Raw genomic sequence first — 22,770 nt, 5'->3', positions numbered from 1 at the left:
TGCCCCGGCCAGGTGACCCAGCCGGCCGTGTAGACCGGCTGCGCGGCCGCCGGCCTGAGCATGCTGCGCTCCGGGCCGCTCCGCGTCCTGCGCGCTCTGGGCGCTGTGTGCCTCGCTCCGCTGGGAGCCCGGGCCACGACCGGGCTCTCCAGTCCGACAGGGTCTGGAAGTCTACCTGCTCCCGGTCTTCATTTCTTCTCTTCAGGCCCTTATCCAGCTCCTCCTTTTCCTTTTCCTCCTGCCCCAAGCATCCTTCCTGACTCGGCCTCACCCATGTATACCGCCGAGGTAATGCACTTCTCTGAAGACAGCGCCTCTTGGTTCCCCGGCCGCCGGCTTGAGCGGGGGCGTAGGGCACCGCAGGGCACGGTGCCAGCCTGCGTTTAGCAATCCTGGACGCCGCGCGTCCGGGCAGCACCTTAACAAGGCAGCAGACTCCCGGAGGCCATCCTGCCGCCATCCTGGGGCACAGCCCTGTTGGGGACCCCTTGAGTCCCTGCAGGAGGTGGGCTGGGAGCCCCCTTGTTCATAGTGGGAAGGGACGTGGCCAATTAGGGTTTGTTTTGGGGTCACGCAAGAGACCCCGGCATTGGGGGCCACAGACCTCGACCTCTGCCCCGGCCCTGCCAGGAGCTCCCAGTCGGGATCGCTGCTGCTCCCTTCCTCCTCCTCCGCCTCCCGGCCTCCTCCTGGCCTCCGGGTTCGCTCTCTGTAGAGATCTCTTGCTTCTTATCCCGTGTTTGCCCCAGCCCCCTGATTCCTTTCTCATCTGTATACATTTGGGGTACTGGGGCTTGAACCCAGGGCCTTCACACTGCCACACTCTGCCCCCAGTCCTTTTATTTTAATTTTAATTTTGAAGACAGGGTCTCATTATGTTGCCCCGCTGGGTTTGAACTTTGTTGTTTTTGTTTTGTTTTTTTGAGGGGGTACCAGGAATTGAACTCAGAACCTCACAGTTCCCAGGCAGGCACTGCACCACTGAGCTGAACCCCAGCCCCTGGAGGGTTCGCACTTTGGATCCTGCCCCTCCTGCTCCCGGAGTGCTGGGTTAGGGTGTGCGCCCCACACCCGGTTGTCTCCGTCTTTTTGTCCGCTCCACCAGTCTCCTCCTGCTCTGTTTTTCTTCCCCCCTCACTTTCTTGACCTCTCTGCCTGTGTCGTGTGAGACTCTCAGTCTGTGCCTTGAATTCTCCCCCTCGCTCTCTGTCTGCCTTCCATGTTCTCATTTTCCGTTTTTTCCCTTCCTTTTACAGTCAGCCTCTGTCTCCATTCATGTGGGCGTCTCCTCTGCGTGTCATCCTTCCTCTGCGTCTTTTCATGTTTTCCATTAGCCCCTGATCGCGGGACACGATGGTTCTGCTCCTCCTGTGGCGCTGGTACACCTACTGGACCCATCTTAACTCTTTTTTCGTCCTTTTCCCCTTACTCCCTCTTTTAATCTTTATGTCTTTCTCTGGTTTTGTGTGTCTCTGATTTTCTGTGCCTGCGTCTCTTACACTTAGTGCTTTTTAGTTCTCACAAAGTCAAGTCCTTCAGGTCTTGGACTGGGCAGTTCCTCCCAGCCCTTCCTCAGCCCTTCCCTCTGCGCTCCCAGTCTCTCTCCCTCTGTCTTCTCACCCCCAGGGTTAGCATGTGGGGAATGAGGCTGGAAGGCTCCCAGAGACCTGCCCTCGGGATTCTGAGGGGAGCTGCGCCCTCCCGCTATCACCACCAGTTGCTTGAGAAGCACTAGCACATGCCTGGCTGCATTATTAGTTTAAAATGCCCCCGGGTTCGAGCCCTAGGCTGCAGCTGAGGGAGGGAACAGGTGCCTCCTCCTGTCAGTCTGCCAGGCGGGGCCGGGGGGAGGAGCTGCGGGAAAGCCCAGGACCTGGAGGAGCCGCTCTGGGCTCCGCAGCAGCTAAGAGGCCAAAGCAAACAGGGGCCAAAGAAACCCCGCTATTGTTCCGGCTCTGCTCTGGCATTTCCTGCTGCAGCAGCTCCTCCTCCACCTCTCTCCTAAGGCCGAAGGGCTGTCTGTCCTTTTGTCCCATGGGTCCCAAGGCCCTGCCACCAGCAGGGCACAGCTGCTAGATACAGGATTTCCTTCAGGGCCTGAGGCTCAGACTGCAAAATGGCACCGATGATCCCAGAGGCCTTCAGCCTGCACCCTCGCACCTTCTTTCCCACCTCTCCCGGGCACTGTCTTCCCGAGTCTACAGCTCTCCAGCTGCAAGGACTGGGGGCCAGCAGGACTCACAAGTGTTCACAGGAGGCTGAGCTGCAGAGGGACGCATCTGCCTGAGGGTTTGAGCTTAGTCCTTTCCAGCTAGTGAAGGACTGTAAAGCCCAGGACCTTGTTCGGGCCATTTTATAGATTGAGAGTGTTGTCTATACAATTATAGATCATAATTGGCCTCTGTCCTGTGAATTAGCTTCAAGCTACCTAGCGAAGGAACCAACTCAGAGCTTACTGGCCCAGGATCATAGTGACCTGAGAGGGGAAGCACAAACTTGGTCACTGGGAGTGGACCACTGAGGGCAAAACCTAGGCCTGTGGGTGAGGCGCTTTTCTCTAACCATCTGGGTCACTGCTCCCAGGTTGTTACCAGAAACTCCTGCTATTATGTCCTGGAAGTGTCTCCACAGCGCCCTCGTGATCCCACCTGCCCGCTCCTGAGCAATGCCTTCCTGGAACCTTCCGGCTGGGAGAACGGGACTTTCTCAGGGGGAGTCCTTCCCCTCCTCTCCTCAGATAAGGACCTTTGGATTCCCTAGGAGAGGCTGAGGGCTGGGGTAGAAATGGTAAGGTGCTTAGTCTGTTTTCTAGTACCTGAATTGTATCATTTCCAAGTTGTGGAAGAAACAGCCCTTATTGATAGATAAATGAGCATTTATTGAGTGCTTACTATAGGCAGAGCTTATAGTAAGATAAGGTTAGACAAGGACCAAGGAGGGAAGATAGATAGGAAAATGCCACCCAGGAAGTGCAAGGCGCTCTGCCCCGAAGGGCTTACAGTCTAGCTGGAAGACATTGGATACACGCGAAATCACAGCTCAGACGAACAAAACATCACAGCAACTTTTGCGGGTACCAGATCATTTGGCACAAAGTGGGGTGTGGAGAAGGGTGTTCCTGGGCCTGTGGTCAGCCCCCTTCTCCTCTCAGCTCAGCTCAAGGACCTGAGGTCTGTCTCCAAACTGCCTCATCTCTGGCCGGTGTGACCTATATCTGACCTCCCTGGGTGGCCTCCAAAGGCAGAAACCAGCCCTGTGTCCTTTATCACCTCCTCCCTACCAGACTCTGTGTCCACTCGCAGACAGTGGCCTGGACTGGGCTGGGCTGGACAGGCCCAGCTGAGTGTTCTGGTTTCTTCAGGGGCTCCCAGGAGGAGCCCAGGGCTTGCCTTAGGGAAAAGATTATGGGGGTTTGCATAAGAAGACCTGAGTTTAAGTCTTGGATCCAATGACTGTGTGTTGTAGGCCATTATCTTTCCCTGAGCTTCTGAATTTATCAGATAGGAAGAGTATTTAGCTATTTCACAGGGTTGGGAAGCAATCACAGGGATGCTAAGGGAGTGCTTTGGGAATAGTTAAACCTTGCATAGCGGGGCTCAGTGTCCTTCCTGACTGCAGTTTTAGGATGAGATAAGGCAGTCGCAGGGTGGCTGGCACTCAGGTGCTCAGCAACTGTGAACTTCCCTCCACCCTGTCACTTGGAATCCTGCCCTGGCCTCTGAACCCAATCTGGGCAGTAGGGGCTAGAAGTAGTGGGGAATCTCACATTTGTGTTTTGGCAAGACTCAAGCTAGGAAGTGGTACAGACAGACAGAGATGCTTGGTGCCTTGTTTGTTAGAATGCAGTGGGGCGTGGACGAGGTGCCTTGCTGCTTTCGACCTTCTAGGGCAAGGACACTCAGCTACCAGGAGGAAGGGGGTTTGGAGGCAGTGTTCTCCCCACAGCAGCAATCGCCCAGCAAGCCTTCTTCTCACTTCAAAGAGAGCTTTGGTCAAGGAAGACAGAAAAAAAAGAGCCTGCATGAGAGCACACAGCGGCAACAGAGATGTCCCTGTGCATGGTCTATCTGTGAAGGAGGCCTGGGGAGAAAGAGGCACACAGCGGGAGTCTGGTAAAGTGGGGGACAAACAGACAAAAGCCTTGAAAGCTTGGAGCAGCTGAGAACTTGGAGAAAAGGGCTTCAGGTGTGATCCCGGCCAGTTGTGCGGCAGGCTGGGGGGAGGAAAGGCCCGGATGGTGTGGGGAAAGAAGGGGAGGAACCGCTGGTGTGTGCCCAAGGTAATGAGAGTTCAGAGGCTGGCCCAGAACGGGGCCAGCCCAACCTGTTTCCTTCTGCCCGGAACCTGGGGCTCCTGAGCTCTCCTTTGCTTTGACCACCAACTAAAAGAGGGGAAAGAGGCTGAAGGTCAGGCCTCTTCTGCTCCCTCCTCCTTCCTGAGGAAGCAGAAATAGTGAGAATCATCCTAATAATGGGTGCTACTGGTATTAAGAATTACTATTCACCCGGCATTTTTATACGCGTGGTCTCAGTCCTATGCAGTCTCACTTGAGAACCATTGCACTGGCCTGGAAATGTAGAAACCCGGGTTCTAGGTTCAGATCTGCCTCTGCCCCCGGCAAGTCGTTTCCTTTTCTGGTCCACAGAGTCCACAGTAAATGTTCAGTGTGGAAGCGAGAAGGGGCGCCCAATTTAAGGGACTGTCTGGTTCCACCCCCAGGGAGGGAGGGCGCAGAGACTCCTGGGGGGAGGAGTGCTCCGTGGGGCCGGGGGAGCAGTGGGACCCAGATGGTGTGCTGCCTGGTGTGGTGGTTGCACGCCTGAGTGCCCTGCCCAGCCAGCCATAGGTGTGAGCTGGGCCAGAGGCTCACTTGCGAAACTGAGTGTCTGCTTTCAAGAAGTGTCTAGTTGCAAATCTCCCCCTCCTGAAGACAAAGGCCAGGGGCCCACAAAGGGCTTTTGTTTTCTCCACCCAAGAAGAAGGCTAATCTGTGGGTCTGTCCCCTCCCCCCATGGGGGTCTCGTGTTTGTGCATGCATGCACCTGTGGATGTACAGGAAGAGTCCTGCCTAAGGGCAGAGAGGAAATCTTTGGCAGCTCAGCCCTCTTTCTTTCTTTCTTTTTTGAGACAGGGTTCTCCTGCCTCAGCCTCCGGAGTGCTGGGATTACAGGCGTGTGCTGCCACACCCAGCCTCAGCCCTCCTTTTTTAGATGCCATTCGGGGAGGGGGGGGAGGAGGGGGGGCTGTTTCCTGGTTGATACTTCTCCACCTCCACCAATGCATCAGGGCAAGTCTTGAGGCCTGGTGCTGCAGCTTGGGGGAATTTTCCAGAAGGGGTAAGGCAGGGGTTGGACTGAGGGCCTTCCCTTCAAACTCTCCTTTCCTCTTCTCCTCGGAGTGGCTGGCTCGGAGGATTCATCCTCTGCAGAGGAAGTGGATTTATTGTAGGTGTGGGAGGAGGGGGTGAAGGGGGGAGTGAGAGGTCCCAGCCCGGCACACTTACACACCATAGGCATACCAGTTCACACTCAGGTGCATGCAAACCCTGCACTGGAGGACAGAGGAAAGTAAGGGTGGATATACGCTTGCACACTAGCAAAACTCAACGCACCATTCCCAGACCTCTAAGGCAGGGGTCTCTACACTCCTCACCCAAGAACCTGGGCGCAGGCTCTCAGAGCTTCCACTCACCTGCCCTCCCTCCCCCCCCCAGCTTGTCTCTAAGTCCTCAGTTCCCAGTCAGGGACCAGAGGGTCACCGCAGCAGTGCACAGCCTCAGGGCGGGATCCTCAGGCTCACTGCTATCCCCAGGCCCGCTTCCTGCAGCCCCACAGCGCTGGCCCAGCCCCGCGCTCGTCCTGGAAGCAGCTGCTCTGCCCTGCGAGCCAGCCTCCGGCCTTGCGGGAGGTGGGACGGGGCCTTCCACGCCCGGCCGCACCCGGCGGGGCTGCGCTGCCTGCCGTCGGGCTCAGGCCTTGCTGCCGCGCGGCGGGCTCTGCGGTGAGTGCAGCTCCACCGACTGCCGCCGCCGCACCTCGCGCTCCTCCCAGTCGGCGTCCGGCTCCAGGCCCTTCAGCACCGCCAGGCGCTCCGACAGGCTCTTGGCCGAGGGGAACAGCAGGTAGTTGTAGAGGAGGGAGCCCAGGATGGCGCCAACCAGGGGTCCGATCCAGAAAACCTGGAGAAGAGAGAGCGCTTGGCACCGCGCGCGCCCAGGCGGGCGAGTCGGGGGCCGGGACCAGCTCCTCTCCCTGCGGCTCGTGGGAAAGGCGTTGAGGATGACCTGTTAGTGTGGAGGGTGAGGGAGCGAATTCCGATTCCCTCACTGGCTGGGTGAACCTGGCGCCTCCCTCTGTGCCTGCTTCCTTTCATTCCAAGGATTACCTCCTAGTGTCGCGAGGGTGAAACGAGTTGATGTTCGAAAAGCACTTAGAGCGGAGCCCAGCGCACACTAAGCACTAGATAAGTGTTAAGTAATAAAAGTATGTTAGCTGTTGATTACTTTTTTTTTTTTTTTTGTCTTTTTGAGACAGGGTCTGGCTATGTAGTTCAGGCTGGCCTTGAGCTCACTTTGTAACCCAGGCTGGTCTTGAACTCATAATGATCTTCCTGCCTCAGCCTCCCCAGTGCTGGGATTACAGGCGTGCGCCACCACGCCCAGCAGTTAGCTGTCAAATATTAGGGTTTACCGAGTTCTAAGCGCTGGGTGCTGTGGTACGTGTTTCACACGGGGAATTTTAATTTTCCCAAGAAGACAGTAAGGTAAGAAAATGTCATCCTCATTTACAGCTGGGGACAGGGAAGGGAAACTGAGTTCCAAAGGATGAAACCCAAGACCTAACAGGGCCCCAGGCGGAGGAACGTGGAGCTGCTGAGCCCCTCACCCCGTCTGTCCCAGCCTTTGTTCTCCCTCTGAGATGGTTCTTAGGGAAGGGGAAGCAGGGGGTCCGGCCATTACCCAGTGGTCATCAAACTTGCCGGTGACGACAGCCGGGGCCAGTGAGCGAGCAGGATTCATGGAGCAGCCAGTGTAGTAGATCTGCGGTGGGAAGTGGGGGGCAAAGAGAGAAAGGTGGTGAGGACAGGGTAGGGAGCCCTTGTCCCCCTTCCCAATGCCTGACTTAACCCAAGGGCAACCCATTCGACGGGTAGTGGACTTTGTGACGTAATTAGTAGGCTCTGTACACACTTGGGTCAAGTGGTATGTGTCGCTTTGGGGTATCCGGGAGTCAGCCCCTCCGGGTTGTGTCCCTGCTGGGCATTCTGTGTGTGTCTCTCCGGGAACCTTAAGCCCATCACTTTGGGGAGCTCTATGCGTGCGTCTCTCGAGCGGCCTCTGTTTCTGTTTCTTTGGTGAAGACTCTGTGTCTGCCCCTGAAGGGAAGCTGGAACCCACGGCTGTGGCCTACCCCAAGAAGATGGCCCAGGGTCACGGAGAAACCGATGGAGAGGGCGGGGCTGCCCAGGTTGTCCCCTCGGCGCTCGTCGGTGGAGGCGAAGATGCAGAGCACCAGCTGCAGCGTCAGGAAGAGCTCCACAGTCACCGCCTGGCCAGCTGTGGTGTTGTGGTTGAGCTGGGGACAGAGAGGGGAGATGTGGGGGGCACTGATGGCACTCTCCCCCCTTCCTCCTGCCCACCTGCAGTCGGCTCCAAGAGGCCGCGGGGCTGGGAGCCAGAACACCTGGGCTCACCAGACCCTTCTCTGGCACTCCTGCCCACTTCTTCCTGATGGACCCCAGGGCAGCCCAGGCCCCCAGGCAGAAGTAGGAAAACTGGCTCCTTAGCCATTTGCTCTCGGGGCTGAGGTTGTGTGCCTACAGCCTGAGAGGAAAGCGATGCTTCAATTCCAGACTTCAGTTCTGAAGAGGTTTCAGATTCATCAGGGAGATAACAGGAAGGCCTTCCTTCCTCTAGGAAGACACTGAATACGGGAGTCCAGGGGTCTTTCCTTCTGTGGTCAATTGGTTCCCAGGGACAGGGTCCAGGGACGTGAGTGTGCCCAGCCCCTTGAGTACAGCGTAAAGCGCTTCGCTCACTCCTGCTGCTCCCCACTGCATTCTGGGCCTCTCCAGAGTTTTAGCCAGGTCCCCACGGATTTCCCTGCAGATCCTGTGGAGGTTGGGGTGAGGGCATGGGAGTGCTGGACTGTGATGCCTGCAGCCCATGTGGAGTGCCTGCCCTGGGTAAGGAGAGAACTCAGGGCTTCACCGAGTCAGTTTCACAACTGGGCCACACCCAGCCCTGGATTTCTCTCTGGGTTTTGTCATCCTCTACCCTACGCCCTGCCCTCTGGGGCAGGTTGGAGCTGGGACACTTCAACTCCCATGCTCCTTCTCCAGACCCTGAACCCCCACCTAGACATCAGGCTGGTGCTCTTAGATCTTCCTGGGGGTCGAACCTCGGCTCCTCCAGTTGCTGTCCAGGTCAGAGTCCCTAAGGGGCAGTGAAAGGAGCTTTGGAGGCAGACACTTGGGATGTCTCTGATTTGCTGCGGGGGGCCCTGTTTACTTTGGTCTCGGGTTCTCCCTCTGTAAAACAAGGATAACGAAACAGATTCTGGACAGCCATATAAAGACTGGAAATGACAAGGGCTGTCACAGCCCCGTTCCTGATGAAAAATGGCTGCTCAGAGGGGACAGCTCGTACATTGCTAATTGCTTCTATAATTTGGATCTTTTGAATCCTGAGCCTTAACTTACCACTCCAGATGGGAGAACGACAGAATTTACCTCACAGGGTTGTACCAAGGGTGAGATAGTGTCTGGCCTGGCACTATTAGGCCTGGTAGATCAATGGCAACTTTCTGGTGGCCAGACTGGCCCTCCGCTTCTCTGGAGGACACCTGCCACAGCCTTGGGGGAGTCTGGCTTTCCTTGGCCTCACGGGAAGTCGGCCCCCCAGCTGCCCCATCCCAGCCAGGCAGGATTCTCTCCAGCTCCTGGATGGTAAATGCTCAGGACCAGCCTGAAGGAAGCTTCCCAGAGCCTGCCCTTCTGAGGGCCCCCGGCCACTGAAAAGGGAGGGAGGGGCAGGCCTGAGTGCTCCCTGGGGCTTCTCTGTGTTCCAAGAGCCCTGGGACTGGAGAAGGCCATGCTCTCCAGAAATTCCTCGCTTCTAGCTGGGCCCCTCCGCACTGCAAAGTGAACTCATTTTGTCCTCACTGGAAATGGGCATGTTCCTCCGCTACCTTGGCCATACTAACCTTTTTTTGCCGCTGGGCCCTCAGCCTCATCGTATTTTCCCTATCTTCCATATTTTGAAGAAGGAAGAAGTTCCCCAACTGGGAGAGTCTGCCTCTTGCACAAGGAAGGCCACTTATACAGAGGAGGGGACGACACAGAGACTGTGCAGAGCTCTTCAGAGACATCAGGGCCCAGGCACGGAGTAGGCCAAGCAGTGCGGGAGATGAACTGTGAAGGAGGCACTTACTGTCCTGGCTTGGGGGGAGGTGCGGTGTGGGAGCTGTGATGAGGGGGCCATGTCCCCCCGGCCCTCAAATTCCCTGCATAGACCCCAGGACAGGGGTCACAGCGTCACCTCCAGCTCCTAAAGTGCCCAAGCTGCCCCACTGGCCACGGTATCCTGTGAACAGCCACCAGCCTACAGGCTCGGGGCCCTTCCCCAGCTTCAGGGCAGACCTTGCTCCTGCACCCATCCTCCGGGTTCTGGTGTTCTCTCTCATACTGAGACGCTGCTTCTGTTCCATCACTTGGAGTCCCAGAGCCTGTTTCCTGATTGCAAGCAAGGCTGAGGCGAGGCTCAGGAGGAACAAGCACGGGCTTTGCAGTCAAGCCTGGGTTTGGGGAGTGAGGGTGGGCGCCTTTCTGAGCCTCAGTTCTTGAACGCCTACCCCTGCCTCTCCGGACTGTCGTGAGGCATCAAGCTTCTGAGGAGCAGCTTCCTGCGGCCCACACATAGGGAAGGTGAAGAAATGTTCAGCCCCTCCTCTCTCTGGAAGACCCTTGCTGCTGCACTCCGCAGCCCCCTCAGCTCAGAAGCCCTGTCTTCTCTGAGACACTGTTCCCTGCTGAGGTCTGGCCCAGTCCTCTGTGCTGCAGACGGCGAGTCCCACAGAAACCTCGATGCACTCTTCCTCCCAGAGGCTTGGGCTCAAGCCCAGCTCACCTGCTCGTACCCTGCCTCTGCTCTGACACCATGGCCCTGCCTGCCCTGATTCTCCTGGGGCTGCTGTGTCTGGCTCCAGCCTCTTCTGTGTCTCTGCCTTGCCACCCAGACCCCCACCCAAAGCCAGCCCCTCCCATCTCACCCTTTCCAAGTTGTTCCCCAGGACCGGCCCTTGTAGAAGGCGCAGAATAAGTCCTGGCTACTCACAGCATTGATGGCCAGGTCCCCGCGGATTTCTGCTGGCGTGATCTCATGGAGCAGCGCAGCCCCTGCTACGGCTCCCAGAAGCTGGGCGGCCACGTAGAAGATGGCTCGGAGGAAGGAGACGTGGCAGCCCACCAGGCAGGCCACGGTCACGGCCGGGTTGATGTGAGCCCCGCTGACATGACCTAGAGCCTGCACCAGGGTGCCGATGCCAAGGCCAAAAGCCATGGCGATCTGCAGCACAGAGGGCAGGGCCTGTGGCCAGTTGAGGGCTGAGCCAAGACCGAAGAAGACGAAGAGGAGCGTGGCCAGGAACTCCGCCAGCACGGCCCTGGAGAAGGCTATGGACCGGAGCTCCCACATGCTGTGGGGCCTGCTGTGGGCTGGCCCGGCGGCCTGGGGCCAGGAGGTTTGTGCGGCGCGCGCTCTCTTTCTCTCTCTCTTTCTCTGGGCCTCTAGGAGGCTGGGCCACGAGCACTTATAGGGCCCTTCCGTCCTGGATCTGGGCACGTGGGGGTGGAGGTGGAGGTGGAGTTTGGGCCAATACTTCTCCCCCATGGCTGCCTCTGCCCCTGCCCCTCACCCCTGCCTACCCGCATGCCTATCACCCCATCTGGGCCTTCACAGCTGACTAATGTTCCCCATTAATGAGCTCCAGATAAGGACTGACGTCCCCTATTTTCCGTGTTTGTTCCCTCGGTTACCCCAGAGCTGCTGCCCAGCGCCTCCCCAACCCCCAGCTGCAAACACAAATCCCCCGGAGAGGAGCCTGCCTGATGCCCCTCTCTCTGACCCCAACTGTTGGTCTAGGCAGGGGCGACACCTCTCTCAAAACCAACTGTCAGGGACTGTGTTGCTCCACCCTTCTAGTGACGGGGTAGTTCTTCCCGCGGTCTGGCCTCCAATTAATTTGTTCTTGAAGGGGATGGAAAACAACTGGTTGGCATGTGCCAAAATTCTAAGGCATAAAGCTTTCTCATTTCATGCTTACTTTCTTGTAGTTAATCACCCGTAAGTCATTAAGCTTCCACTACTCCCTGGGACCCCAGCTGGAAGCAGCTCCCCTAGCCGTGGGGTAAGGGTGGCTTCAGGGGCGCTGGGACTCTGGCCCTGGGAGATTGAAAAACCCTGGGGGAGGCTGAGAAAGCTGAAGGTTTCCCTTCCCTTGCTCCAACTCTGAGACTACCTTCCTTGTCTCCGTCTGTAAAATCGGGATAATAAAGCCCAGCTCATCGATTGGGTTTGGGTTAAATGTGATCATGGAGGCAAAGCTTTCAGAACAGCGTCTGGCCCACAGTGAGTAATCGGTCCTGTCAGGTATCACACAGAACCATCTCTGCTCGCCGGAAAACGGGACCCCAAACTCACATGTTGGGGTTCTGGAAGTCGTGACAGGCGCTGGGCACGAGCGGGCCGCGGGGGAGGTCATTGCTGCGAGGCAGTGAGCTGTGTGGGCCCGGAAGGCCTTGATGCCTGATAAGAGGCTCTGGTCTTGGTGCCCACTCAGCCCCGCCGTTTCCAGGCAAGGCCACCCCTGGTGTGGCCACGCTTCCCTATGCCTTCAGCCTTGCTCTTGTTCTGGGGGGCCAGTGGGGCCAGAGGATACAGGCTTTTGACCTCCTGGCCAGTAGGGCCCTGGGAAATTTACAGCACCAGGAATGAAAATATGGGAGGGATTGGAGACTGTGGGGTGGAACCTCTGTGTTGAGCTGTAGAGGAAAAGCACGCGGGGAGGGGAGGGACTTATCCAGGGGGTCCAGCAAGCTGGGGCTGAGCTGGTGCTGGAAGCTGGTTTGGAGAGCTTCCAGCACCCTCCACGGACAAGTCACTCTGCAAGCCTCAGTTTCCTCGTCTGCTCCATGGGAGTAACGATGCTTTCCTGCCCAACTGTCTTGAGAATGCAGTAAGATCACAAGCGGGACGGTGTTTTGCAACTGAAAATGTATCCCACACACCTATGTGTACAGGGGCCTGCAGGCCCTGCTAACAAGGGGAGAAAGAGGAGTAGAAGCGGGAGGGAGAAGTAACAACACATGGTCCCAACAGAAGGGAGCTCCAAACGACAAGGGACTCGGGGGGGGGGGGGGTCTGTGCCTGGGACAGAGCCTGGCACACAGGGATCGGTTGCTCTGGTCCTCCACCCTAGGTTGTCCCTTCCCACCCCGAGGCACCCCAGATGCTCAAGGAAAAGATGCAGGGGAGAAGTGGCCAACTCTTGTCTTGTGCAGGGCATCTGGGGCCCACCTCTACATTCCAGGGCTGGGGGATATAGCTCAGTGGCACAAGTGCTTTCCTGGCAAGCACAAGGTCCTGAGATCAATTCCTGATACCGAAACAAAAACAAAAACAACAACAAAAAAAGCACCTCTACACTCCACACAGAACAAGGATCCAGGGGACAAGGATCCGGGTGGTCAGGCTGGCTGTGCCTCTGTCCCCACCCAGGGAATTTGCCTCTCTGTGTCTCCATTCATATCTTCATGTACCACTCTGACTCTTGCTAAATTGTAGCCTGAGCCCCTAGCCTGCCTGGAACCCCCTGCCCCCACCGCTGAAGTTCTGACACTCATTTTTAAATCTACTCTCACCCTCTGAGCTGCTGTGTGCCCTTGGATGGCCAAGGTTCAGGATCTTGAAGTGGCTCACTGACCCTTGAGTCTGAGCAGGACTGCCTCTAGCCCACTCCGCTGTCGTGATAAACCCAGAATAGACGCCACAGCTTCTCTCTGTAGTCCATGAACCCCAACCCAAGTTTGTGTGTGTTTATGGGATGTGGGTGTGGTCCTTTAGTCACACAGTCGTACACTGGAACCATGGGGGTGGTGTGTGGATCAATGGCAGAACACGTGCCTGGCTATTCCTGAGTCCCTGGCTTCAGTTCCCAGCACTGCAATAAACAAAAAGCCTGATAGGGTCTCACCTGACAGATGCAAACATGAAGTCTGCAGGGCGGTGACTTCCATGGTTCCATAGCACATTCAGGCCATGTGGGTCTGGCTTCAAGCCCAGAGATGGGGGAGGGCTGGACATGACCATGCCCCACTGCGCTTTGCACTCAGCTCTGTACTGGTGCCAGGGAGGAAGAAAGTGCTCCGGTCACAGCCTGGGCCCTCCTCCTGTGGCTCTGGGTGGGCAGGAGTGCCCATGTGAGGGGGCGGTTACATTTTGTCTACAATGACCAGAAGTCTAAGGAGACAGCTACCCGTTTATCATGCACTACTAATCAGAATATGACAGAAATGCCTATGTGAATTACCTAATACCAACAAACTGCATTTAAAAATAGTTAAGGGGGCTGGGCATGATGACAACAACTTAATCACAGCTACTCTGGAGGCTGAGGCAGGAGGATCATGAGTTTGAGGCCAGCCTGGTAACTTAATGGGAGCCTATCTTAAATAAAATAAAAAGGGCTGGAGCTGGAACTCAGTGGTAGACCACTTGCCTAGCGTGTGCACACGCACACACACGCACACACACGCACGCACACACACGCACACACACACGCACACACACACACACGCACACACACACGCACACACACACAAATAAAAAGAAATAAATAAAATAATAAATAAATGATTAAGAAGGCACATTTTATGTTATGTGTATTTGAGCACAATTAAAGATAATATCTTTTTAAAAGTCAGAGAAGGAAGATGACCAAAGGTGGGTGGGCTTTCTTACCAGTCAGCATTTTAAAAACATTTATTGAACAGTCTTTCAGATTTACTAAGATAATCAGTTTTTCAAGTCACAATGACTCATGTGTGTAAAAATGAAATCATAGGCCAAACAAATTGACCAAAATGGTCCCAAAATTTCTTCACATGCAGAATCCCACTCTCCTGAACCCCTTTTTGACTCAGCTGTTTATCTACACAGATTTCTGTATCACTGAAAGCATTTCTTAAAAGATTGCTGTGCTTTCCAGATTCCTATTTGGGTCCTAGGTACTCATGCTATAAGCTGTACTGCGGGGCTTTTCTTTCTTCCTGTGTGACCCCAGCATTTCACTCTTTTCTCAGCAATAAAACTGCACAACACAGCCCCCTCTCCTTGGCTCTTCCTTCCTTAGGTCCCGTGAACACTTGCCTATCATTTTGCAAGAAAGTAAAGAACTGTGGTCATTCTTTAATGACAACTGTTTGCTTCACTAATACCAAATTCTTGCTGTGCGGCTCTATTTCCACACCTTTCTGGGTACACAACAGCTTTGTGTAAATGCTAAACCACAGTGTAACCTTTGCGAAGACATTTTCACCGGCAACTAACCTGAACCTAGGTAGGAGAGAGACGGCGCTTGGCAGCCACCTGACTAAGCTGAGGTCTGTACAGGAAATGACAGCCGTTCCCAGCTGCAGGTGCCACAATAGGAAAAGAAGTTACCGGGAGAAAACAAGGGGCACCTGAGGACTGAGGTGACGCGACAGCTATTACACTAAACGTGTGTCTAGCGCCACTGTGTGCAGTGTTCTAGGTATCTTTGTTTCTTAGTGCTGGGGATTGGCCCCCGGGTCTTCACATTGAATTACAGCCTCATCCCTTTCTACTATTTTAAGTTTTGAGACAAGTTCTCCCTAAGTTGCTATGCTGCCCAGACTGAGCTCAAACTAGCGATCTTCCTGCCAGCTCCTTTGGATCCTCACAGCCAGCTGGATGTGGGGGCACTGACTGTAACCCCAGCACTCTGAGAGGCTAAGGCAGGAGGATCGTAAGTTTGAGCCCATGTTGGGTGACTTAGTGAAACCCTATCTCAAAATTTTAAAAAATAGCCAGGTGTAGTGGTGCACATCTGTAATCCCAGCATTTGGAAGGCTGAGGCAGGAGGATCACTGTGAGTTTGAGGCAAGTCTGGGGTATATAGTGAGTTTGAGGTCAGCCTGAACTACAAAGTGAGACCCTGTCTTAAAACAAAACATGCTAAAAAGGCAAGGGGGGTGTGCTACGGATGTAGCTCAATGTCAAGAGCCTGGGTTTAGTCCCCAGTACTATCAAAAAATTAAAAATCTGCATAGTTATCCTGTACACCTAAAAGTTACCAACTCAGTTTTGTTTTTTTTGTTTGTTTTTTTTTGGCACTGAGGATCAAACGCACAACCTCACACTTGCCAGGCAGGCACTGTGCTTGCTGAGCTATAGCCCCAGCCATTCCAGTTTTTAAAGATGAAGAAAATGAGGCAGAAAAAAGTTAAGTAACTTTCCTGAGGTCACATAGCTAGTAAGTGGGAAGGCAGAATTGGAACCCCAGTAGTTTAGCTTCAAGTGGACATTTTTGATTGTGAAAATGAATTCCAATCTCACTTCTCAAAATAATTAAGAAAGAAATAAGAAATACTTAAAATACTAGAGAATAAGTGAGAAAGACAGCCAAGTGTCTTTGAATAATAAGTAAATGAATTAGGGTGTCCTTTGCTGGTGCTTTGAGAGGGGGGCTGGCACCCTGAAAGGGGGAGTTGGGAGGTGTCTCTGGGGGCTGGGCCCCATGGTGGAATTCAGGACTGATCCCCTCTGGCAGTTGACAGTTGACATGAGGTGTTTCCTGCTCTGATCTGAGATGCAAATCTGTCCATTCTTCCAACAGCTTTGGTAAAAGTGGGCCACAGACCACAGGCTGTGAGGGCCTGGGGGAGGAAGGCAGGCAGCGCCGCAGTGGGGGCCAAGCGGGGCAGGATGAAGACAGGGCTGTGGCCAGCAGGCAGGAGGGATGGGGGATGGGTGCCGTGCGATTTCTAGGTGCCGTTTCATCTGAATTTCAGATGAACAACAAATGATTTTTAAAGTACAAGCTAAATAATATTTAGGATATACTCGTCTCTACCTTTTCAGTGTATGTGATTTTTCTGTGGGCCCTAACAGGGTCTTCATGGCCAAATCATGGAGGCTTTGAGAGGGGAGAATTAGAAATGTGAGGTAAAGTAGGTCTTCAGATCAGGCCCTGGATGGTTAGGCCTCTACAGATACATATATTTTTTTTCATTTTAAAAAGAAAAAAACCCAAAATTTCAAAACAAGATAATAGGAGGGTAACAATGGTTAATAAGTTGCATATTGTTATCTTTAAATGAGTTACTCAGAGTGTAAGATATCAACATTTAATTGTCCAAACAATATTAGCACGAATCTTTCTTTTCAACGAACTAAGAGAAATTAGTAGTATAATTACAACTAGAGAAATTAGTAGTATCTTAACTATTATACATATATGTATATTTGTTTGTTTGTTTGTTTTGTTTTCCCTTCCTTCTCTTCTTCCACTGATATTTTAAGAGGGGAGGCTTGTAAAACCTCTCCTAGATGAAGCAAATGAAGGGTTCCTCTGACATTGTCTTTCCTATGACCTGAACAGGCCTTACTGTCCTTACACAAAGGATCTGGGATTGCCAATGTATGGCAAAATAGGTGACAAATGAAATAAAAAGGAGCTAATTTTTCTGTCTACAATAAATGGGTATAAAGAATTTAAATGATCAATTATTTTCCAAGTAGTGGCTTGAGCAAAGGAACAAGTAGCTGTGGGAAACCCTGTCCTAAGAATAATCTGCCTGTGTGAGAGAGGTTAGAAACAGTCTGAAGGAAATGTTGCCCTCAAGTGTACCTGGCTCTGATAAGCATGTTCAAGTCATTGCTGATAGACGAGACACTTTTAGTAGGTGCTCTCTTTAGGAGGTTTAAGGAAGGCCAGAATGGTTAATTGCTGGAGCGTGAAGACTTTTTTCTCTGTTGGAAAGCTATAGTTCACTTGGGGTGTTGGAATCCAAGGCTTCGTGGTTTCAATGGTAGGCCCGCAAGGCAAGAGAGAGAAAGCAGCTCCCATTAGGGCTGCTTAAATATTTTTTCTAACTCTTATAATAACCTAAGGGGAGCAGAGATCAGTTCACTTTGGCAGGGCTTTATATTTTCTATTAGTAGTTTTTTTTTAATGACAGAAGTGGTTAATCAATCTAATTTCTATGTTGTCACCAAAAGTCAGTGGGGTTCCTGTGATACCAGTTAAAGCTCTTGTCTTTGTTACGTTTATAAAAGTGACAACCTTGAGATGGGTGGCCTGTTTCAGACATTGTCTGTCATTGTTATTTTGTAAGATATAAAGCTGAAGCGTTCTGGAAAGCAGCCATAGCTCAAGGTTTAACAAGAACATCTGGAGATGTGCCGGGCCTCCTGATTCCCGCCGGGAATCCTTGGACACTGACTGTAACTGGCTCCAAAGGATCGCCTCTCAGTGCAGGTTTTCCAGGTGGATCCCCCACTAAGCCATCTGAGGGTAAAGCCCAAGTCTCCTTGATGGTCAGAGATTGCACTCGATCCTCCTGGAAACCAGAGTTCTCTATCACCCAGAATGGGGGACCCAGCCAGGAGATCGTCCTCCTGCGTTCACTCTTGCTTGGGTTGGCTATACTGTGTTCAATGGTCTTCGATGGTCTTTCTCTGGTTTATTCCTGGCCAATGCACCAAATGTTATGTGAGTGGAGAAAGGGTCTCTGGATGGTCTTCCGTCTCTGTTCAGGTCCTTACCCTCACTTCATTGAGGAATAAAGAAGTGGGATTCCTAGCGAGAAATGAGGGAGTTAAGGCTGATACAGTGGGAAGTGACAGTTTCTTTAAAGGTGGCGAGTGCAGGGAAAGCAGAAGGGAAACTGGCTTAGCAGCAGGGTGGTGCTCCAAGATAGGTGGCGTCCTGCTCGGGGTGCCCGGAGAGTATGAGAGGTGCTTCGCACTCGAGGGGTAAGCTGGCTTTTAAAAATAGCTGTTTCACTGGTGGGGGGTCTGAGCCAGTTAGGGTCTTAGCCTTTGTTTCTGGGACGGGAACAAGGTCAGCACACGTAAATGTGAGTGACACTTTCATAAGGACACCGTAGGGTACACTTCCTCAAGTGCATGGGACACAGAGTGTGTGATGATTTTAAAATGTTAGTCATCCATGTTTTGCCCTGGGTTTTTGTCTATGTCCGTCTGCCCCTATATACCAGACATTATTCTTTGTTTTACTGAAGCTTTAAGGACATCTGAGTTACAAATGAAATTCTCACAAGAACTTTTGTGGGTGAATCTTAGCCCCATTTTACAAAGAAGAGATTCTAATAGTTGCCCGACCATGAGGCTGGAAGCGGCAGAGAAGAGCTATGAATATAGAAATTCTGTCCTTCTCCCAAACCTAAGCTGATTTCTTCCTCCACCCCCACCCTTACCGGAAGCTCAGGTGGCCCTGAGAGCTGATACGAGGTGCAGGTAGGAAATGTCATAGGTCCGGGCTCCTGGGGAAACATAAAGGCAACTTCCTGCAGTCTCCCCCTGCCCGTGGAGGGTGGGGACCAAGGATGAAGAAGATGGGGCCTTCCCTAATCCCCCATGGCTCCACATTGCCCACAGGACCTTGGGCTTGGTGCATCCACTTCTTTCCCCTTCTTCTCTGAGCCCAGACAGGTGTGTCTGCAGAGTGTCCTCATCATCTTACCCCAGCTAATCAAGCTCCGGACCTGTGGCTTTCAAACCTTTTGATTGAGGCCTACCGTGAGATATATTGAATACCCTAACCCATAAACATTATCTCTCAGATGGAGGCAGTGATAGATAAAACCAATGTTTCACAAAACAGTATTTCCTAAGTGTGACGCTTAATATTCTATTCCATTAAAAAGCAATTCATGTAGTGCCCAGTTGGTTTCATAACCCACTAGTGGGTTACCACTCACACTTGGAAAGATTCAGCTCAACATCCTGGCTTAAAAAAAAGTGCTTTTTCACTGGGGAAGATGTCCTGTAGTCCCAGTAAGAGCTGTCTTCCCCAACCACCCACCCAGAGGTCTGTTCAGCCTCTGGCTTCCCCTCTGGATGTGAACTCCTGGTGGGTAGGAACCATACCTGGATTTGCTCCCTATTGTATCCCTACAATAAGGCCTAGCCCATTGTAGATGCTGAATAAATGTTTATCAAATGAATGAATGCACAAACTGCCAGCCCTCATTCCTGCAAGCCCACCATCGCCCTCCCTCACACCCGCTACGTGGAAGCCATGAGTCCTCAGGAACCCGATGCAGGGAAGAGGGCTGTTCTTGAAGCTTGGACGGGGAGAGGGAGTGTGTGTATTTTTGCTTTGGTGGCATTGGAAAGGGCCAGGAACAAGTTTGCCCACCTGTGACAAGGATTAAGTGTGAGTGAGGGGTCGGGGACAGAGAGACTTTTCTAATCATCCTGCCCTGGGAAGGAGTGGGCTTCTAGCCACCTGGAGAGGTCTAGAAGAGCTGAGCAAATGCAGGCCAACCTGTGGCAGGAGTCTGTATACCGGGGAGGCCTGGACAAACAGTGTTGAGGAGCTGTAGCCTAATTAAGCCTCTTTATAAGAGGGCAGCTGGGAGCCATGGTGGGTGCTAGGCAGAGGGGAGACCAACGAGAAAGAGGAGGTTGCAAGAGAGTATGCTCCCATTACTATTCCTCCCTTTACTGCTTTGAACCCCTCTAGTCCCTGCTTTCTCTCCCATCACATCTGGGGAAGACCAGCCAGGCTGGAGGCCCCAAAGAGCTGAGGGTGCCTTGGTAGTTAATGTGGTCCCTTCTCTGTTCTCAGGCTCGTGAGCTTCTTGTGGGTTCTCCCTCAGGGCTGAGGGCAGGAGGGAAGGGTTTTGCCAGCTGGCCCAGGAGGGGTAGGGAGAGAGGGGAGCTGTGAATGTCAGGGTCATTACCAAAACAGGGGAGGGAAATGAGCAACGCCCTGCGACCTTGTATGCAAAGGTCACCCAAACCTGTTTGACTCCCGGCTCAGAACAGTGCAGCTGAACCGCCCAGCTCCCTGCTGTCTGCCTCCAGCATCAGCAGGCTCTAGGGCTGGGGTGACCCTCAGGACCAATCAGACTGTGTCTGGGGTCGCTGTCTCCCCTTCTGCCCACCCCACAACTGCCCACCCCCCTGCTGCTGTGCGTTCCTGCCTCAGCCTCTGCCAGCTTCACACCTCTGTGAGGCACTGAGCTCGGTTCACACCGTCCTTGTCCTCCCAGTTCTGTGGGGAAGGGGTACAAACTCACTTTACGGTAGGGGGAGGGAGGCTGAAAGACACTCGTTGGCCGCCACCCCCGCTGCCCCACCCTGCAGCTCCATCTCCCACCTCCACAGGCTCGGCTCGGGTCATGCTGTCCTCGGCGACCTGGATAATCCCCGAGGACAGAGCCGTATCTAATTCACTTTTGTTGTCCTAATACTTTACGTCTGATTGGCATGGAGTAGACGCACCAAAAAAATGTTTCTAGAATGAACTAAATGTTTGCCCAAGGTCAAACAGCTAGGAAGTAGGCAATCTATAATTCAAACCTATATCTTCCGGGATCCCAACCCACCGAACTTTTCACCCTCCTTCAGGAAGCCTTCCTGGACTTGGTCAAGGCAGCTTTCCCCTCCTGAGCCTAGAATCCTGGGTATTTGGGCGTGTTCCTATTCTGACCTGGGACAAGGTCCCCCAGTTCTGTTCCCCAAACCCAGGAGGTACTCCTTGCATACCAGATTTCCAAGCAGAGGTGGAGGGGCCCACAGGCAGACCTCAGCCAGGCCCACAGTCTTCCGCTTATGGGTACCACCCTGCCTCCTGGCCCTGCTCATCCAGCCATGCTTCCACCTGGTACTAGGCCTGCCAGCTCTCACGAGGCCAGCCCAGCCCTAGTATTCTCCCGGGGTAGGTCAAGGTGGGGCACCTAATCCTCTGCTCATTTTGCTGCAATTCAATATCAGCCTCAATTTGCACGCTCTGCTGCCGTCCTTCCTTCTATGGCGGGGGGAGAAGGGGGCTCTGTACTTTCCCCATAGCAAGCCTGAGGCTGCCTTGGGTACTCCTTGCTCTGATTTCACCTCGGGCTTGCTTAGGGCTCAGCACTGGCCTTGGGGTAGAGGGACGGCTGTCCTCCTCACCTGGGGGTGAGTTCCACTTACACCTCCTAAACTTCCTGGCTGTGGAATCCAGAGCCACCCAGTCTCTCCAAGTTTCTGTGTAAATATACAGAAAAGTACCTGCGTATGGCAGGTGTTAAAAATGTGAGCTGAGGCTTCCCCAAAGGCTGGGGGCTCCATGGCTCCAGGAAGTCCTTTTTCATACCCTACCACCCACCTGTGGCTGCTGCTGGTCCATTCTTTCTCCTTCCTGTTGGTGGATGCCTGTGTTCTAGGGATTTTAGGGCACTTGAATCAGTTCATTGTATTTCTTTATCAGTGTAACAAAGTTATTGGGCACCAGCCATGTGCCCAGTGCTGTGCTAGGCTTTGGAGGTACATCAGGGAACAAAGCTGACGGAGATCCCTGGCCTGGTGGTCCTTGCTGTACGGAGCAACATATTCAGTGCATGTAGCAGATTCTTTTTTTTTTTTTTTTTTTGAGACGGGTCTCGCTATGTAGCCCAGGCTGGCCTTGAACTCACTTTGTAGCCCAGGCTAACCTTGAACTCGCAGCAGTCCACCTGCCTCAGCCCCCGGTGCTGGGATTACAGGTGTGCACCACCGCACCTGGCCTGTGGTGGATTCTTAGATGGCCCCTCAGCCTGTTGTCCTCTACTTTAGACAGTCAGAGAGAAAAGAGATGAAAATAAATGGCAAATGTTGAAAAATAACAGTGTTTACTCTCGTATGATATTTTCACTCCTGCCTTATTCCTACTGCTTGAATTTAAGTAATGAAATTAAAAGTGTGGGCTGTGGGGCCAGGGTTATAGCTCAGCAGCATGGTGCCTGCTTGCCAAGCGTGAGGCTCTGAGTTTGATTCTTGGTTCCAAAAAACTACAAAAAAAAAAAAAAAGAAAGAAAAGAAAACCAGCAAAAGTGGGCACTGTGTCTTAAAAATATAACTACAGAGTTAACATATAAGCCCACACTTCCACTGCTAACTGTATATCTGAAAGAATTGAAATCTGGTATTCAAACAGTAGCATGTTCCACACATGCTCACAGGAGTACTCTTCCTGGTGATCAAAAGGTAGAAACAACCCAAATACCCATCAGTTAATAAGTGAATAAACATGACTGGGCTATCTCCACAGAGTGGAATAGTAGTCAGCTATAAAAGAGGCCTTTGTATGTGCCGGTCCTTCTCTCCCGTGTCTTCTTAGTTTCTTTCAGACCTCATCCCTAACTGAGGTGGAGAAAGGCTGCCCACCACACAGGAAGGCCGCAGCGCTTTGAGGGCTGCTAGAGGCGGAAACGGGGTTCTAGAACTACCAGAGAAGAAAGAAAGTTTATCCCAGTGAGACAGGAGCTTAGGGCATGGCAAAGCTGGCGGGGGAAGTAGGCATGACCTATTAGTTACGGAATCCCAGGACACAGGCACAGAAAAGTTCCTGCAGCCCTGTACCCGGACTTCTTTCAGAAACGGCAGCAGGTTTTCGGTAGGATGACATCAGCCTGAGGAGTGGGTGACACAGAAAGGAAAACCCACCTTGAGTTCTGACCACTGCGTTTCTCGCTTGCCTG

At 53.1% G+C, this 22,770-nt stretch overlaps 2 protein-coding genes across 5 annotated transcripts in view; both read right to left on the bottom strand.

The window, feature by feature from the left end:
- Aqp5 (aquaporin 5) overlaps nucleotides 1-326 on the bottom strand; it is a gene marked incomplete in the record, with an annotated part of 4,160 nt that extends 3,834 nt beyond the window's left edge. Inside the window, 1 exon segment of the mRNA XM_005411857.2 lies at nucleotides 1-326. Within this exon segment, the coding sequence (XP_005411914.2) occupies nucleotides 1-62 (62 nt within the window).
- Nucleotides 327-2,857: 2,531 nt separating this feature from the next.
- Nucleotides 2,858-10,852, bottom strand: Aqp2 (aquaporin 2 (collecting duct)). Of its 4 annotated transcripts, none has more exons than XM_013508504.1 (5): nucleotides 10,334-10,816; nucleotides 7,410-7,574; nucleotides 6,979-7,039; nucleotides 6,035-6,178; nucleotides 2,858-5,422 (listed from the first exon to the last, which is right to left on the bottom strand). In XM_013508504.1, exons 1-5 carry the CDS (start codon nucleotides 10,691-10,693, stop codon nucleotides 5,283-5,285), a joined length of 870 nt encoding a protein of 289 aa, XP_013363958.1. In that variant the 5' UTR covers nucleotides 10,694-10,816; the 3' UTR covers nucleotides 2,858-5,282. The 4 variants fall into 4 exon arrangements, with proteins under 4 accessions (XP_013363958.1, XP_013363959.1, XP_005411912.2 ...); XM_013508505.1 differs by having other exon boundaries at nucleotides 5,286-5,422; nucleotides 6,959-7,039; nucleotides 10,334-10,812; XM_005411855.2 differs by lacking the exon at nucleotides 2,858-5,422 and having other exon boundaries at nucleotides 5,424-6,178; nucleotides 10,334-10,852.
- Between the last annotated feature and the right edge of the window lie 11,918 nt (nucleotides 10,853-22,770).

The sequence above is a fragment of the Chinchilla lanigera genome, unplaced genomic scaffold (genome assembly GCF_000276665.1).
Source record: "Chinchilla lanigera isolate Chin_1 unplaced genomic scaffold, ChiLan1.0 scaffold00146, whole genome shotgun sequence".
NCBI classification, from domain to species: Eukaryota; Metazoa; Chordata; class Mammalia; order Rodentia; family Chinchillidae; genus Chinchilla; species Chinchilla lanigera.
This window is presented reverse-complemented; position numbering and strand designations above follow the sequence as displayed.

What these genes read in the sequence shown, in the direction of transcription:
- Aqp2 (XM_005411855.2), bottom strand. Translation starts at nt 10,693, where the DNA reads ATGTGGGAGCTCCGGTCCATAGCCTTCTCCAGGGCCGTGCTGGCGGAG. An exon ending in CCCTGGGCCATCTTCTTGGG is followed by an intron (nt 7,040 to 7,409) that starts GTAGGCCACAGC and finishes TTCCCACCGCAG; the next exon opens with ATCTACTACACTGGCTGCTC. An exon ending in GGCCCCGGCTGTCGTCACCG is followed by an intron (nt 6,179 to 6,978) that starts GCAAGTTTGATG and finishes TCTCTTCTCCAG; the next exon opens with GTTTTCTGGATCGGACCCCT.